Source organism: Taudactylus pleione, unplaced genomic scaffold, assembly GCF_031769625.1.
Source record: "Taudactylus pleione unplaced genomic scaffold, aTauple2 ptg000556l, whole genome shotgun sequence".
In the NCBI taxonomy this organism is placed as follows: Eukaryota; Metazoa; Chordata; class Amphibia; order Anura; family Myobatrachidae; genus Taudactylus; species Taudactylus pleione.
In genome coordinates, this window is record NW_028284958.1 from 17,778,263 (window position 1) to 17,794,931 (window position 16,669).

General features: G+C 46.4%; 1 protein-coding gene across 2 annotated transcripts in view; it reads right to left on the reverse strand.

Moving 5' to 3' along the window:
- ADAMTS17 (ADAM metallopeptidase with thrombospondin type 1 motif 17) overlaps positions 1-3,643 on the reverse strand; it is a 300,141-nt gene extending 296,498 nt beyond the window's left edge. For both annotated transcript variants that reach the window (XM_088452708.1, XM_088452707.1), the window contains exon 1: positions 3,166-3,643. In XM_088452708.1, the coding sequence (XP_088308834.1) occupies positions 3,166-3,205 (40 nt within the window). In that variant the 5' untranslated portion in view covers positions 3,206-3,643. The remainder of the gene's footprint in view (positions 1-3,165) is intronic.
- Between the last annotated feature and the right edge of the window lie 13,026 nt (positions 3,644-16,669).

Below are 16,669 nucleotides of genomic sequence, written 5' to 3' on the forward strand. Positions count from 1 at the left end.
ATAGTCAGTTGCTGTTCTATGTTAAAATTTACTCAGTTAAAGTGATTTCTATTAGAGCATACTAAACAGTACTTAATGGTCTTAGGTGGAGATATATCAAACCTCTGAGACAGATCAGCCACCAATTAGCCACTAGCTATCATTTATCTAGCACACTTTAAAAAATGACAATAGAAGCAGATTGGTTGCTATGAGCAACTTCTTCCCTATATCTCTCTCAGACGTTTTATACATCGAGAGGGACACCAAGGGCCTGATGCTGAGTTTAACAGAAATTGGGTACACGTGCTCTGACATTTGGTGCATGGAAACAAATGTGTATATTCGCCCATTGGCAGAGCTGCACACATCTTACGGAGTGGTCGCTCCCAATCCATACACTTGAGTTTCCGACCAGTCCTCATCACCAGTGCACACTTGCACTAGCCCTACACTAGGAGCAAAGCTGCATACACACACAACGATTGAGTTAATGAACGATTTTAGTAAACGATTTTCTACCTTGAAAAAATGAACTAAAATCGTTTACTAAAGTTGTTCATTTACTATGTTCATTTAAATGTAATGAACGATATTTATGAACTACAAACGATTTTTGCCTATTAACTTAATGAAAATCATTGAGTTGACAAGTCTGACTGAACTACAAACGTGAACGCGCATGAACAATAATCGTTCAACCTTTGACTCAGAAAGTGAACGATTTTTTCAAACGATTATCGTTAAACTATAATCGTTCAAAAAATCGTTGTGTGTGTATGCACCTCAAGAGATACACATGGAAAAAGGTCTATTTATGCCTACATCCAATCCTCCATAGCCCAAAGATGCACCGACATGCCCTGAACTTTGCCTACATGATAATGCCCCATTATAGCATGTATAGTTAGTTACTGTATGTCTCTTCAGTCGTAAGTGAAGTTGCAACTCTGCATCTCCTGTACTTGCACATGCTCAGTTCCTGGAGAATGCACAGTGCAAAAATGCATAAGACAAGCTCTGCCAAAAGCCATACGTTCAACTCAGCATCAGCCTCTATAAGGGTAACTCCTATGAAGAGTAATAATGGGTGCAGTTCAAGCGGTTAATATATATATATATATATATAATATATATATCTATCTTGTCCGCCATATCTGCTGGGATCCCCAATACCTGCTACAGTCCCTCACTAATTTAAATCTACAGCATTCTCTTAAAGCTAGCTTGCAGATGGAGAGTACACCGAGAAAGACATGGACACAAGATATCTTTCAAGTCGTTGGTGGTACAGATCGTACCGTGTGTATGCACCATAAGAGAAAAACCACTATTCCCAGACAAGTACAGTATATGTGCTATGAATTATTACAAAGCACTTAAAATAAAGCGCAAGGTCTATCCCCGTTCCTCAGCCCAGAGATCCTTAGCTGACCCTCAAGTGCCGCCCTTCCTTCCCTGCACTTCTACCAAGAAAGGGTCAGAGAAGCCAAGCTTCCCAGAATCAGCTGTGCTAGAGGCTTCAGAACCAAGTGCTCAGCTTCCAGCCGGACTCCAGATCCTAATGAACGGAAACTATGATGTTCAGCAAGGGGGACCCTGCCAGGATCGGCTCAGGTTGAAACATCAGCTATGAAAATATAAAGGGCCTCTTCACACAGCTCTCCCCCCCGCCCCCCCCCCCCCCTTTCTCTCTCCCATACAGTCACATAGCACACCCACAGCAAGAGGTACAGGGATATCTGAGAGAAGTCTGAGGGGCTCCAGTTTTACGTCAGCTGCTATTTTACACAGACTAGAGCTGGTTAGACTGATCTGATGTAGTACCCTGGGATAAAGAGAAAAAAAGACAGATTGCAGATTGCTCTAGTTTTCCAGCAAACTATTATACAATAGTAATAGCCTAGTTTAGTTAGCATGGGCAGATGTGCTTGCATCCATTCTCATTTTATTTTAGCTTTAATTTCCAGAATCCCGCCTGGACTTAATTAGAAAGTTCTCTTTAATCCGCATTTCAGAAAAAAGGTTTAACCCCCTCAGGAGGGTGCGGATGGGGCTAGCTCTTGAAAGCATGTGCCCATCCAGTCTTCCCATCCCAGATCTGCTGTCAGATGGCACTGGCTTAGCACTTGGAAAGGCTACACGTCTGCTAGATTATATTTCAGCCCTTTGATGCAAGAAGGAGCTTGCAGAGCATTGCTTCACTGACAAAAGGAGTCGCTTTTTTTCTAATAATATTCAAGGGAGATCATTCAGAGCTGGACAGTTATGTAACCAAGTCAATAATAATTATCATAAGTGTACCTAAATCAGCATCTTATTTTCTTGCATTATCATATAAGGGTTTACAATACTTTTGACATTTCTAAACTTCAAACTAAACATCAGTGTACTTAACACTGTTACATATTTCAAACCAGCCGGGTCCTAATTAACCATGTATGAGCTGTGTCCCAGAGCACGCCATCCACTTGCCGGAGTCTATGTACCACCTGTGAGTCTATTCTATAAACCCAGCCACAAACTTTTTTATACAGCAATATCCTGGCACTCAGTAGAACCTACATCTAGTAGAAAAGGTTGACAAGTTATTATTTTTTAAACATTATAGAAACCTTTAACAAGGAAACGGCAATTTTCTAAATTACACCGTCCTCTTCTCCAAGCCCTACATAAACTTCTACCTATTCCTGCCCAAGATAGCCTCTTAAAGACCTTCAAGTAATTCACTGAGGACTTGGTTTCCAGAACCAGTCCAGATGTGTTCTTCACTATTCTGAAGTCTAGTGCATGTGTGGCAGTCTACAGCCTCTGGCTGCAAATAGAGACCTGGAAGGTCCAGCAGTACAAACAGACAGGATGCCTGGAAGAGGGAGGACTGCGTCAAGCCAGGATCAGGGAATATGCAACGCGCATGCGCTGCCAAAGTGACGTTAACCTGTTAGCTGCCAGCAGAGGCCCACTGAGTCAGAGGGATTCAGGTCATTCAGGACCACTACCTTATAACTTTCTGATATGCGTAGGGTATATGTCCAGTGAATATAAGGCTAAAGAGTGGCTGCATGTGTGCACCTAATGCTTTATTTCTTATAATGTGATAACACCTGATTTACAGTAATAGCACATCTAGGTTTAGGCATTTCATGGTTTGCATTGGTAAACTGACAAATAAAACAATCTACTTACCTGTGTGAAGTAGGAAGCAGAGCAGTGTGAGGAGCAGCATGTTTTTGGGGTTCTGCAATCTTTAGGATGGATGTGTTGCCTGCATATACATTAATGAGGTGCTGCTCCAGCAGGGGTGGAGTGAGTTGCTGAGCCCTTGCAGTGCAGTCCCAGTTAGTACTGTAGATCACTATTTGCTAATGTAATTGTAGTGCAATGAAGTGCAGAATACATGTAACAAAGTACCAATGAAGTGTAGTAAGTATTCCAGTGAAATACAGACTGGATGAGTGCACTGTCCTTTATTGTTCTGCAGGCTACCCAGCGTCTTACATTTACCTTCGTGCAGTGCAGGTTACACAGAGCAGCGCCGAGTACATGCAGTGTGACATGCAATGCAATAACCGGTGTGTCAGAATTGCTGTATAGTGAATGCAGCGCAGTCCCTGATTCTTGCCCGGTGCAGTGCAGGCGATGCAGTGCAATGCCCGGTATTTGCAGTTCCTCAGCCTTTGGAAAAGCAATTAACACGGCAGAGAAAGTCAACTGGATTTTCACGACCCGCCCGCCGGGCACAGGGAGCGCCAATCAGCGTTCGACCGGGATGAAGGAGTGCAATTGTCAGCTCAGGTATTGGGAGAAAGAGACAGCTCTGGGAGGGATCTGCTGCAGTACACGTGGTTGTGGCGCAGTGTGCAGAGATGGGCACTAGGGGGAGTGCGAGGTGTGAGAGAAGAGGAGCTCAGCAGGTGTGAGGAGGAGTGGTGGCATAGTGTAGTGTAGCATAATATAGTGACAGGAGTACTGTAGTGTTACTGTAGAACAGGTGAGGAGGCAGCATAGGGAGTGGAGCAAAACTGAGGAGGGAATCTGGAGCAGGTATAGCATATATTAGGAGAGTGCTGGTTCTGAATTGCTATAGGTGAAATGGGAGTTTTGGGGTGATGACCATGTGAGCGCATGGGACTTTTCTGTCTCATGGGGACATCAAGGGAGTGTCTGCAGCGTGTATGCCGGCTTACGTGCTCGATCGCACTGCACAGACAGAAATTGGATGGATGTTTCAGACAGATCTTTTGCATCCAGCATGGGGGGGGAGTAAGTCCAGATATTAATGATGTCGGTTGCGGCTGCAAAATTAACAGTGGGCGGGATGGGCTTCCACATGCAGACGCACGGATTTTCAGTAAACACAGACGGATTCGCGCATTGCAATGATAATTAAGTAGGCTGCCATGGCTGCGGATGCATCTGAATGAATCTAATGCCGGGTACACACTAGACGATATGTTGTCCGATCCGGCCAGATTGGACAACATATCGGGCACATCGTCTAGTGTGTACATGCTATGTCGCTGACGATGCGCGTCATCAGCGACATTGCCCGTTGGACCTGTATGCAGGTCCGAAGGGCGACATTGTTAGCTGCATGTCGACATTCTCATGACAACCTGATGCATGTCGGCTGGGGTATGAAGGGCCCACCAGGGGAATGCAGTGATAGGGGCCCACACTTCAGGGTTGTGGCCAGCCACCACTAGAGAGCGCATGCTCTGGGCTCACCAACATGATTGGACACACTAGACCACATGACTGTGCATTGTTTCCCAGCGACTGCACACCTCAGGCTAGGTCTACTTCCTACTGTAATCTGAACCTTATCACAAAGCCTCAGCTCTATCACTCCACAAGTGTAACTAATAACATCTCCCAGAGACACACTGCTCACAGAAAAGCAGCACATCACTGCCTCACTGACATTATTCCTACCCTCCAACATGACCCCTTCCATCATGTACAAAATGCTCTGCTCCTTTACTTCCCACATAATTTATGATTGGCATCACCTGTGTTGAACTAGTTGGTTGACGAGATGGGTGTTTCAACACAGGTGGCTGCAATTATGTTGGAGGCTCTGCATCATTTATGACAGAAACATTTCAAGAAATGTCCAAATTACTTAAAAACTCAATGGACCAGGCATTATGCTGGCCACACACTAGACCAACTTACATCCAACTAGTTGATTGGTTGGAATGAAAATCTGGTAAGGGATGAAAGCAATGCGCGTCTGGTAAGGGATGACGATGCGCGTAATCAGCGACATTGCCCGTTGGACCTGTATGCAGGTCCGACAGGCGACATCGTTAGCTGCATGACGACATTCTCATGACAACCTGATGCATGTCGGCTGGGGTATGAAGGGCCCACCAAGGGAATGCAGTGATAGGGGCCCACACTTCAGGGTTGTGGCCAGCCACCACTAGAGAGCGCATGCTCTGGGCTCACCAATATGATTGGACACACTAGACCACATGACTGTGCATTGTTTCCCAGCGACTGCACACCTCAGGCTAGGTCTACTTCCTACTGTAATCTGAACCTTATCACCAAGATCTGTCTGAAACATCCATCCAATTTCTGTCTGTGCAGTGCGATCGAGCACGTAAGCTGGCATACACGCTGCAGACACTCCCTTGATGTCCCCATGAGACAGAAGAGTCCCATGCGCTCACATGGTCATGACAATCAGCAATTTGCTCCCAAACACCGGAAAATGGACTAAAAACTGTTGTTTGAACAAATTGTTTTGATCAAACATTTAACAAACTTGTCTGAATGACCATTTTCATCTGTTTTCTGGCATTTAAGAGCAAATTGCTGATCATCATTTACTCCCATACGTTACCAGATTTTCATTCCAACCAATCAACTAGTTGGCTGGTTGGATGAAAGTTGGTCTAGTGTGTGGCCAGTTTTACTCCTCACCAAAGAACTTGAACAGGACTTACCTGAGCAGCAGCCACTTCAGAATCCAGCAGAGCACACAGTAAGCAGACATGCCAGACCTGACTCTGAAGAAGCACTAAGCAATTCCTGCCAGTACAATTCACTGCTCTACACATTATTTCTTTCCATAATGAACCACAGTGACAGTAGTCATTAAGGTTCAATTGTATTATTCACTCACACTGTTATCCAATTAAATGTTTACTCATTAAACATAATTCAAATGAAACAGCCTAATCATGAAAAAAAATTTCTGCATCATTCTTTTATGTTTTATATATATATATATATATATATATACACATATACATATATATATATATATATATATATAGCACTCTTGAGTGTGCGGTGGAGCTCTGATATACGCACACCTTGGGTGATTGAACGCACTCGGCCTTCGGCTTCGTGCACGACAATGCATTCCAAACCGTGCGTATATCAGAGCGCAACTGCACACCCGAGAGTGATATATCTATTACATATATATATATATATATATATCACAAAACATAGGACGGCACTCAGTGAGACTCCGCAACCATGCAATAAATCACAGCACTACTTTGCTCCTTGCCAACGTTTCAGTGTTGAACCACTTTTATCAAGACATACAGAACATAATACAAAACATACCTAAAATATTCTTCACCCTGAGCACCTTCACCAATCTGCTCCGTCCCAGCAGGGGCCCGATGACGCCACACATAGCACCGTAGCGCCGGCGTCACCATCATCCCAAGGGAAAACAGATGAAAATGGTCATTTAGACAAGTTTGTTAAATGTTTGATCTAAACAATTTGTTCAAACAACAGTTTTTGTCCATTTTCCGGCGTTTGGGAGCAAATTGCTGATTGTCATTTGCTTTCATCCCTTACCAGATTTTCATTCCAACCAATCAACTAGTTGGCTGGTTGGACAGATAATCTTTAGATGTGTGGCCAGCTTTCTTACCGACTTTGTATACATCCTTTCCGGGAGCAGCCTGGAGAGCTGATGCTGCAGGCCAGTTCGGGGGGGCAAGGCCAGACTGGTGATGTAATTAGGTCCTGCCCCTTTCTCTGAAAAGTCTGCGATTTGCGGGAACGCGATGAGGGGACAGGGCTAAATGACGCAAATCGCACCGTTTAGTCACGGCCCTCCTCACAGACCCGCAAATTTCCCATTAAATCTCCCCATCCTGCCCGCTTCACTAGGAAATGGGTAGGAAGCGGGAAATCTACCTACACTTCTGGGGGGCTACTCAAAAATTGGGAGCCTCCTGCAACTTCTGGGAGTGTAGGCAAGTATATACCAGACTGATAAAGGCAATGCACTGTAGTGAACAGGGCCGGCTCCAGGGGTCTAAGCACCCTGTGATGGACCGGTACGCTGCGCCCTGCTATCTGAAATTGGGGGCGTGGCCTCATTACCATATGGCACGCCTCCAAGTAACGTCAGGCAGGGGGTAAAGCCCAGCCCTCTGTCATTGGCTGGGCTTCCCCCAGCCCTCTCCCATCTGTGAATGAATGCCGTGCACGTGCGTGCGGCATCCATTCACACTCCGGGGGTCCGGCACCGCCGCACAGCTGCGACGGTGGGGGTCCCCAACCTCCCGGTTCATCACCCGCGGGCCACTTTGGCCCACGGGTGGAATAGCGGGACAGTACTGTCCCGCTGAAATCGGGATGTTGGGGAGGGGTGCACCCTCTATGGGTGGCGCCCCTGTTCGACTGCACTGGTCGAACACCCCTAGAGCCAGCCCTGGTAGTGAATATACCATAGCCCTGGAAATGCAGCATAATGTAACATATATATAATAATCAGCAGCGGCTTCTGCCCTCTTACCTGAGGGGGGCTGCCACTACTGCTGGTCTGGTCATGGCCGGCCGGGTCCCTGCACCTGCGCATCTGGCATCTACTGCAGCCCCGAGAAGCCGTGTAGGGCTGCCCCAAAAGGCAGAGCAGCGGCTTCTACTGGAAGCCACTCTCTGCTAATCACAGCTCGGACTGGCAGTCCCAGGTTGGAGGAGACACCTACCCCTGCTTGTCCTGTGTGCGACTGGCAGGTGGCGCTTCCAATGGGAAGCCACCTCCAATCACAGTGTAGCCAGTGCAGTCACGGACTGCACCGGCTCAATGTAGTGGAGGATTTTAATGGGGAGGCTGCAGCCTCAAATAAAATCTGCCACTGATAATAATAGAGCACATGATTGTGATCCTATCTATATATAGTACAGTAATGCACTGTACATATTATAGGGGACCTCAGTACTGACCAACCAGTATCTAAGTGAGAACTGCATTACGTCTAGTAGTGGTGAAATACATGCAATTGTAAACAAATTCAACTATCTAAGCTCTCACCACTGTGAAGATTTAATTGTAGGTTAGTGAATGAATGCAAACCAACAATGCCATTCCATACCTCCCAGCTGTCCTGCATTCAGGAGGTTCTTTACTTTATCTATCCTGAGATGGCAAACTGTTTTTCAGAAACTAAATGGAAAGCTGAATCGCTACTGTATGGGGAAGTAATATGTATACTAATAAGGGGCACCGCTGGGAAAATCTGAGATTTCTCCACGGTAACCCTTTCTCTGAATGGTACGAAGCAGTGAACAGCCTAGTTATCAGTGATAAAGGGATTTTCACATGAATTGACCCCTTAGATAAATATTACTGTGATTCCGTAAACTGTGGTCCTTTAATATTCTATTCTTCAACATGGTATCTAGAAAAGATGTGGATCTTGCTGTCGTCTGAATGTATTCAAAGCAAATTTATCTCTATATGATCAGAAATTGCAACAGTGGCGGAACTGCGGGAGACAATGGAGGCAGCTGCCGCCGGGCTCCAGCCCTGAAGGGGGCACCTAGTCCTCCATTGTCTTGTTCCGTGTTCTCCCTGCTGTGTAACCAAGGAGCCGCTGAGCGGAGCCCCGTTCTGCATCAGTGGCGCTCCTCTCCTGCTCTGTGCTCTGCTCTGGTCGTGGGACATCTGGTAAAATATGTCTGCGACCATGAGCCTGACTTAGCCGGGAGACGGTGTGGGCGTGCAGGGAGGAGGATGACGGCGCTGCTATCACAGAGTGTAATGGAGCGCAGGAGCCGGGAGACAGTGCGGACATGCAGGGAGGACGGTGCGGTTGTCACTATGTGGAATGGACCACAGGTGCCGGGAGACTGTGCGTGCGGGCATATAGAGAGGTGAATGGCGCAGCTGTCATGGTGTGCAGTCAGTGGAAGAGCAGCAGATTAGTAGCAGTGGGCTATATGCCTGTCACTTTGCAAATGCCCATCTGAACAACGGCACTAATGACTGACTGAAACCCCACTTGAGATGAGCATATTATGGTAAATTATGAATTAACCTGCATAGTTGATAGGTGATGCTGTCTGAGAACTAACTTTATACAGTATAAATCAATTTGTGGCCAGTACTATCTTCATGCAATTATCCTAATTCACCTTCTCCTAGTTGTAATGTGAATTAATTATAATGCAGTTTGCTGTGATAGCACAGTTGGATGCTTGAATTAATAATAACAGAGCAAATCAGCTACAAGGCGAAACAAAGGTTTAGCAAACATTGAAGTTACCATTATGTGAATGAAGTAAAAGGACAAACATGAACTTTATCTATTCATGGAACTCGTTTGCAGAACCTCTGGTAATATTACCTGTTATCTGCAAGCTAATAACTTTTGTAAACTCTCTGACAAATTGGCCTGACGCAGAGGGGCACGCAAATCCCGTCGCGGTTGTGATCCCGTACTCAGCGGTTGTGTGAAAATATTCAAATGTTGCAGCCACCGGAATTTGTACTGAGACGCCCACTAGTGTCGTCTTACATCCGCCGCTTGCATACAAAGATGCATCATCGGTCACACAATGTGCAAGAATGAGTGACAAAGGTATCAGAGAATGGTCCATAGTTATTTGCATACACACAGCAGCAATAACTCCAGGCTTGCCGACAATATGGCTGCCTCTCCCAAAAGGAGACAGCCAGCTCAGTAAAGCAAGGGGGACGTGACATGGTTTGGGGGTGGGGGACAGACCGCGCGATCATGTCATCGTGGCCCCATCCCTGCTACACAATGCTGAGCTAACCAGCACTATGTAGCCGGGGGCGGGGCCACGATGACGCGATTCAGCCTGAATCGCGTCATCAGTTCCCCCCAGACTGGCCACCTATGCCAGGCGAAAAAGGACGTCAGCGGGGGGTGCGGCTGGGTGGTGCTGGCCGGGAGACTTGCCCACTCTTCCTGGGGGGCCGGGAGCGACACCTGATTTAGGGTGTAGGGTGGGGAGGGTTAGGATTAGGCTACAAGAAGGGAGGGTTAGGCTTGGGGGTGAAGAGGGGAGGGTAAGTATACTTACCCGACCCCTGTCAGGATACCAACCATCGGGATACCACTGTTGGTATTCTGATAGGAGGCATTACGACAGCTGGCATTACATACCCATTCCTGTCTCAACAGCGGCCGCAATAATATGCAAATGCTAATCTCAGCCTTCCTCTTGTGCACCAGGGTGCGATGGAAAATACAAGCATGTGGGCTGCGCAACTGTGACGGTGGTTGTAAACACTACACCATTGTCGTAACATTGCAAACTCCATTGACACTTGAGACACCCTAGGCCTATTCATCTCACATGCCTCTAAACATGACCTCTGAGGCTGTAGATTTGTGATTGAGAACGCAGCCACGATCACAGAAATGCCGGTGAGACTCCCATATCATGCTCATGAGACAGCTTTTATTTGTGAACACTTCAGGCCACCTACCAGTCACTGGCCAGAAGTGCCTATGGTACACAGTTGCCGTTTCTAATGCCAGCGATCCCGGGCCGTACACAATTGCAATCACCATCATACAATTAGGTACTGGCGTGCACAGTAGGGTGTTCAGGGCTTTTCATGCATGATAGTAACAAAAATTGCTCATTTGCATAAACATCGGCACAGCGTCCATCTCTGAATACGGCCCATTGCCATTAGCCCACACCCATAGGCTTCTTTATAGTGAGATTATAAACACTCAATTTTACTGATGGGCGCATTAATTGCACTGAAACAAGGGAAAAGGTTAATTGTGGTGACACCCTCACTGTTTGTTTCACTATTACGCACCTTTGGGACCACCTGCGATTCGTTATCTACACCACAACATTACATATCTACCAGAAAGGTGCCTTTACTCCTGCAATGATCACAGGTTTTACACTGACCTGCTCCACTTGGCATACTAGTGTGGACTACGCTACCAGACCATCAATAGCTGGAACACTCACACTGGCCATTTCCCACTGGGATACTAGTGCGGAGTACGCTACCGGACCATCAATAGCTGCATCTCTCACACTGACCTGCTCCCGCTCAGATACTATTGCGGACTACGCCATCGGACCATCCTCATGGAGCTTTCCATCTTCTAGGATATCAACCCAGCTTATCTGACCAGACAATTGTGTGGTTATCCGCCATTGACAGTGCCGGCTGCCTACACCAGGTAATTGTATCAGCTGACATTTATTCATGCACATTGCAGTATTTATTTGATAACAGGCACAGTATTATTTGATTTTGGTTCATAATGTCCCTTAGATACATTGGAGGTATAGGGCCTGATTCAGAGATGTATCCAAGGAGGAATGAACATCTCTGATGTTTAGGGGTCTGCGCCTGGGCAGGACCCGTTCTGTGCATGTGACATGCTGCCAGGGGCTGGCTGGCAACTTTTAGCCTGGGGGGCAAATGCATGCAGGTGGCCCTGGCAGAGGAGTAGTGTGTAGCCAGGGTGCCCGAAGAAAGTGCGTGCTACGGCGCCCCCCCCCACCCCTTCTCAAGTGTTCCAGGGAGGAGGCGGGTCCATATGGGATTAATGTAAAGTAAAAATAAAGATATGGGGTAGCCCCGTCATGGTGCCAATATGCAGTGCCCCCTGTGCCCCAGGAGAGGACCCCCTTATGCAGGCCTCAAGTAGTGCCCCCAGTAGTGATCCACCCTATGAAGTGCCCCTTACACAGTGCCCCCAGTAGTGGTCCCCCCTGTGCAGTGCCCCTTGTGCCCCCAGTAGTAAGCCCCTTATATAGTGCTCCCAGTAGTGGTACCCCCTATGCAGTGCCCCTTATATAGTGCCCCCAGTAGCAGTCCACCCCCCGTGCAGTGCTCCCAATAGTGGTAACCCTTATGCAGTGCCCCTTAAATAGTGGCCCCAGTTGTAGTCTCCCCCCTAAGCAGTACCCCCAGTATTGCCCTTTTTATAGAGCACCCAGTAGTGGTCCCTCGATGCAGTGCCCCCATTCGTAGTCCCCTCCCCCCTATGTAGTGCCCCTAGTAGTAGTCCCCTCCCCCTATGCAGTGCCCCTAGTAGTTGTCCCCTCCCCTTGTAGTGCCCCCAGTAGTAGTAGTCCCCCCCTTGTGTTGCCCCCAGTAGTAGTAGTCCCCCTCTTGTAGTGCCCCCAGTAGTAGTAGTCCCCCCCTTGTAGTGCCCCAGTAGTGGTTCCCCCTTGTAGTGCCCCACAGTAGTAGTAGTAGTCCCCCCCTTGTAGTGCCCCCAGTAGTAGTAGTCTCCCCCTTGTAGTGCCCCCAGTAGTAGTAGTCCTCCCCTTGTATTGCCCCCAGTAGTAGTAGTCCCCCCCTTTGTAGTGCCCCCAGTAGTGGTCTCCCCTTGTAGTGCCCGCCCCTCCCCCAGTAGACACACGTAATAAAAGAAAAACAACAAATAAAAACACCTACCTCAATCCCCGCTCCCGCCGCTGCCATCCGCTCCTCCGTCTGACCTTCCCGGGCCGGGCCGCTCTGCATTATGGGAGACACGTCATGACATCATGATGCTTCTCCCATTGCCCACTGCGGGAGCCGGAAGATGGAGCGGCTCCTGCAGGGGGCGCAACAGCAGCTAATGAGAGTCTGACAGACTCTCATTGGCTGCTGATCAAAACAAACACACAGCTGCCGGTGCCGGCGTCTGTGTGTTTGTCACTTGTGTAGCGCTGACCGAACTCCGTCCGGTCAGCGCTACACACGTGGTGCAGTCTGTGTCACAGTGACACAGACTGCCCGCAGCCTGCATGACGCTGCGGCCCGGGGGGCACATGGCACCCTGCCCCCCGGCCCAGACCGCCACTGCATGCTGCGGCGTTTAGGGGGGCAGAGCGGGGGCATGCCTGGTCACTGTTCCCGGAAATGGAGACGTATTGTTCCAGGCGTTCTGCTCCTTCCAGGTCCTGGCGGCAGCCAGCACAAGTTCGGGGAGCAGGGCCAGCACAGGGCGGATTTCACCCTAAAGTGGCTGTAAGAAAATTTAAGATGCTATCTCTGCTAGTCATACTTTTTGTGTTTTTTTTCTACACCTGACCACACCCCTCAATGGCAGCATATCCTACAGTACCTCTACATACCACACATTTTTCCTGTGGGTTGAGGCCACTTCAGCTCCCACAGCCTGACCGAAGGAGCAACCATCGCACCTTCAGAAACACTAGTGACCGCATATTTTATTTACCCAGCCATTCATCATCAGGCGTCCGATAGTACCCCCTGATATTCAGCAAACTCAGAAAACTGAAAGCTTTCAGAGTTTGCTCACGAGAACAAGCGCCATCTTCAGATGGCGCTTGCTCTCGTATCCCAGCTCCTTCCTATGGGAAGGAGTTCCGGGATGTGAAAAGCATTTATTAATAAAAAAATAAAGACAACTTCAAGCAAAATATATTTAAAAAAATAAATTTTAGCTTTTATTCGAAGTAAAATGTATACTCTGCATTACAAAAACGGGAATTCTAGACCAAAATTGGTCCAGAATTCAAACAAACTTGTCCTATGAGAGGGGCAAGATGGCGGAAGCTTCATGACTCACAAATAATCATCCTTCAGCAGTTAGGAGAGGAAAATAACCCCTGTGGTGGAAACCTCTGGGAACCCATGGCTGCCCGTCTTTCTAGGTATAATATTTAATAAACATAATTATCTCATTTTTCCAGCATATTTAATTGCAGTGAAAAGTATGGAGAAATCACTGATGTCCAGGGTTGGACTGGCCCACAGGGGTACAGGGGAGATCCCCGGTGGGCCCCACTGCCTAAGGGCCATACCACTTGCTCTAATGTCAGGTTCCAGACTGTGCACTTGAATAAAACATTGTTACTCTATTAGAGGGTCAGTTACATGGTCTCTAATGTCTGTCCAAACCTCTGTGGCGGCTGGCCTCATCCTCTGTAGCAACTGACCACACCCCAAAGCATGGGCCCCTACCATTGCATTCCCACGGTGGGCCCTTCATGCTCCAGTCCGACACTGCTGATGTCACATACTTTTCACTGTTTCCTGAACACGCTGAATCTAAAGGGGGTTTTCTGGAGATATTTATATAAACTGGAGAAGAGATATTTAACTTTTTTTTTTTTAAAACATACTTATCGCCATCTCCAGATGGTGATAAGTAGAGTGCCCCATTCAGTATCTGGAGATGGTGATAAGTACCCATTATAAATATGCCTCTGACACGCAGCAATTTTTTTGATGACTGAACGATAACGATATTGTTATCGGTCGGTCGTCCAAAAAATCTTTCAGTTTTTGCCCCAAAATGATGAATGATAACTACCAATGCGCGCTCCCGTTTGTAGTTGGTAGTTAACGTTCATCACCCGAACCTCCTGTCCAACCGGGAGGGAGCCTGGCAATGAGCGAAATCGTTCTTAATTTCGTTCAGTGTTTGTGTTCAGTGTCAACGACACTGAGCACACCCCAGCTGGGAACACAACGGACAATTTCGTTCATGGAGCAAATCGTCCCATGTGTATGCACCTCTCTATGTCGCTGGACAGGTAAGTGATGGTGAATAACCGTGACATATTCACATGTATTACAGTGACACTAAACAAAATATGCCACCGGCATTTAGTATCACTCTTAAATGGAGCCCAAAGGATTGAAATAGCTGTAACATTTATTAATGACGGTATTGGATAAAAACAAAAGTAATGACTTATGCCGGATACACACTAGACAAAATGGCGTCCGATCTTGCGGATCGGGCAGACATATCGGGCACATAATCTAGCGTGTACCCACTATGTGCGAGATTTTATTTTTATCCAATACTGTTCTGTCCTCAAGATCATAAGTCATATATTATAGTTGTCACGCTCCAAGTCTGCCGACGCATCAAACTAAGCTACCCTTATCTTTGTCTACTCACTAACCTTATGCGAGTATCTCCTTCTGCCAGTAAACTGTGCCAGGGCTCTGGTGGTGTATGAGAGAGGCAACAACGGCAAAGCCATGATGCAGGCAGTTACTGTTATAACATCACAGCATGACCTCACACGCCCCACCAGACAGGCCAAGACTGGTTTGAGGCCCCTGTCGTCTTTTGCATGCCTGACCCAAGAGAAATGTGACTTCACTCCCTATTTATTACATTCACATCAGAATATTATTTATTACTTTAATGGTAGGGTTTCCCTATTAATCTATGGCTATATGGGGCTTTTCACTGTTGTTACGTTGTATTTTAATGCTACAGTGTATCAGTGATCACCTCAATTAAGGATAAAACACTGTACATGGCACTGACCTCCCTCAGAGGTACTAAGATACTTTGAATTAAACATCATATTGGCCATAAAACTCAGCACCATATTCTCTCCCTTCCCTGATGGGATCTGCAGAGCTACTAAGGAAAGTGTTGACCAATTGTCAAGTAGAACTTTATTTAGAAAAAAAACAATAACAAAATATTAAAATAATATATCAGTTGTATCAATTCCTAATAACCTTTATACCCAAAATGTCGCTATTTAGCGTTATATGTCGCACAAGAGATAATTGCTTTCCAGACTTTGATTGTGGTTCCAAAGCACAAAAAGATATTATTCACCAAAAAGCAGATAGTTACATGCCTTGTTCTAAAATACAATTAGCGCAAAAGATTATATATAAACAAGGTACAGTCAATACATTATGCAGGAGCTCTGGATCCAGATTTCTGGCATCAAAGGTGAAGCCTCCGTCAACAGAAAGAATATGATGACTAACTAACAGATCCAGGGTGCTTGCATATAAACCCTTGCAGAGATTAGGCAATACAATAGAAACGAGTTGGCATAATTCTATTGGTTCTTCTTCTTGGTTCTTCTGTCATAGGTCAGTTGGTACAATGGTAGTTCAGCCCTCCAATGGCTCTTTCTGTGTGTTTTAACTAATCAATAGACACTACATACAAAGTACATTCTAACACATAATTCTCTATAATCCATAACTTGCAGACGCATGTTGCAATCTCCTTGCCGATGGAACCAGAGATCTGCAAATAAAATGTGGTTTTGAATAGCACCAAACACGATGTGGCCACTACATACTAAACCTTAGATATCAAATACATGCGTTTTATAACATTATACAATAACGAATAAACCTTCTAATATTAGCCTTTATACTAAGGAACCTTTTAGGAAATTTGTGTATGTGTAAGTGTAAGAGAATCATGCGTAAAGTTGCTAATATGTGTGGTGTGTTTATGTGTAGAGTGCTTATGATAAAGTCTATGTGTGTGTGTTATGCATTTCAGTGTATTTATGATGGATTAATATTTATTTTTTTATCCCTTTCTAACATATTTTAAAACTACAGTGCAAGGTGTTACAAGCAGCTAGGTTCACTTTCAAGCAGGGTGGAGACCCCCAGCTGACTGTCATTGCCACTTCGTCTGATAGCTAATTCAAAGGTTTTCTTCTGCCT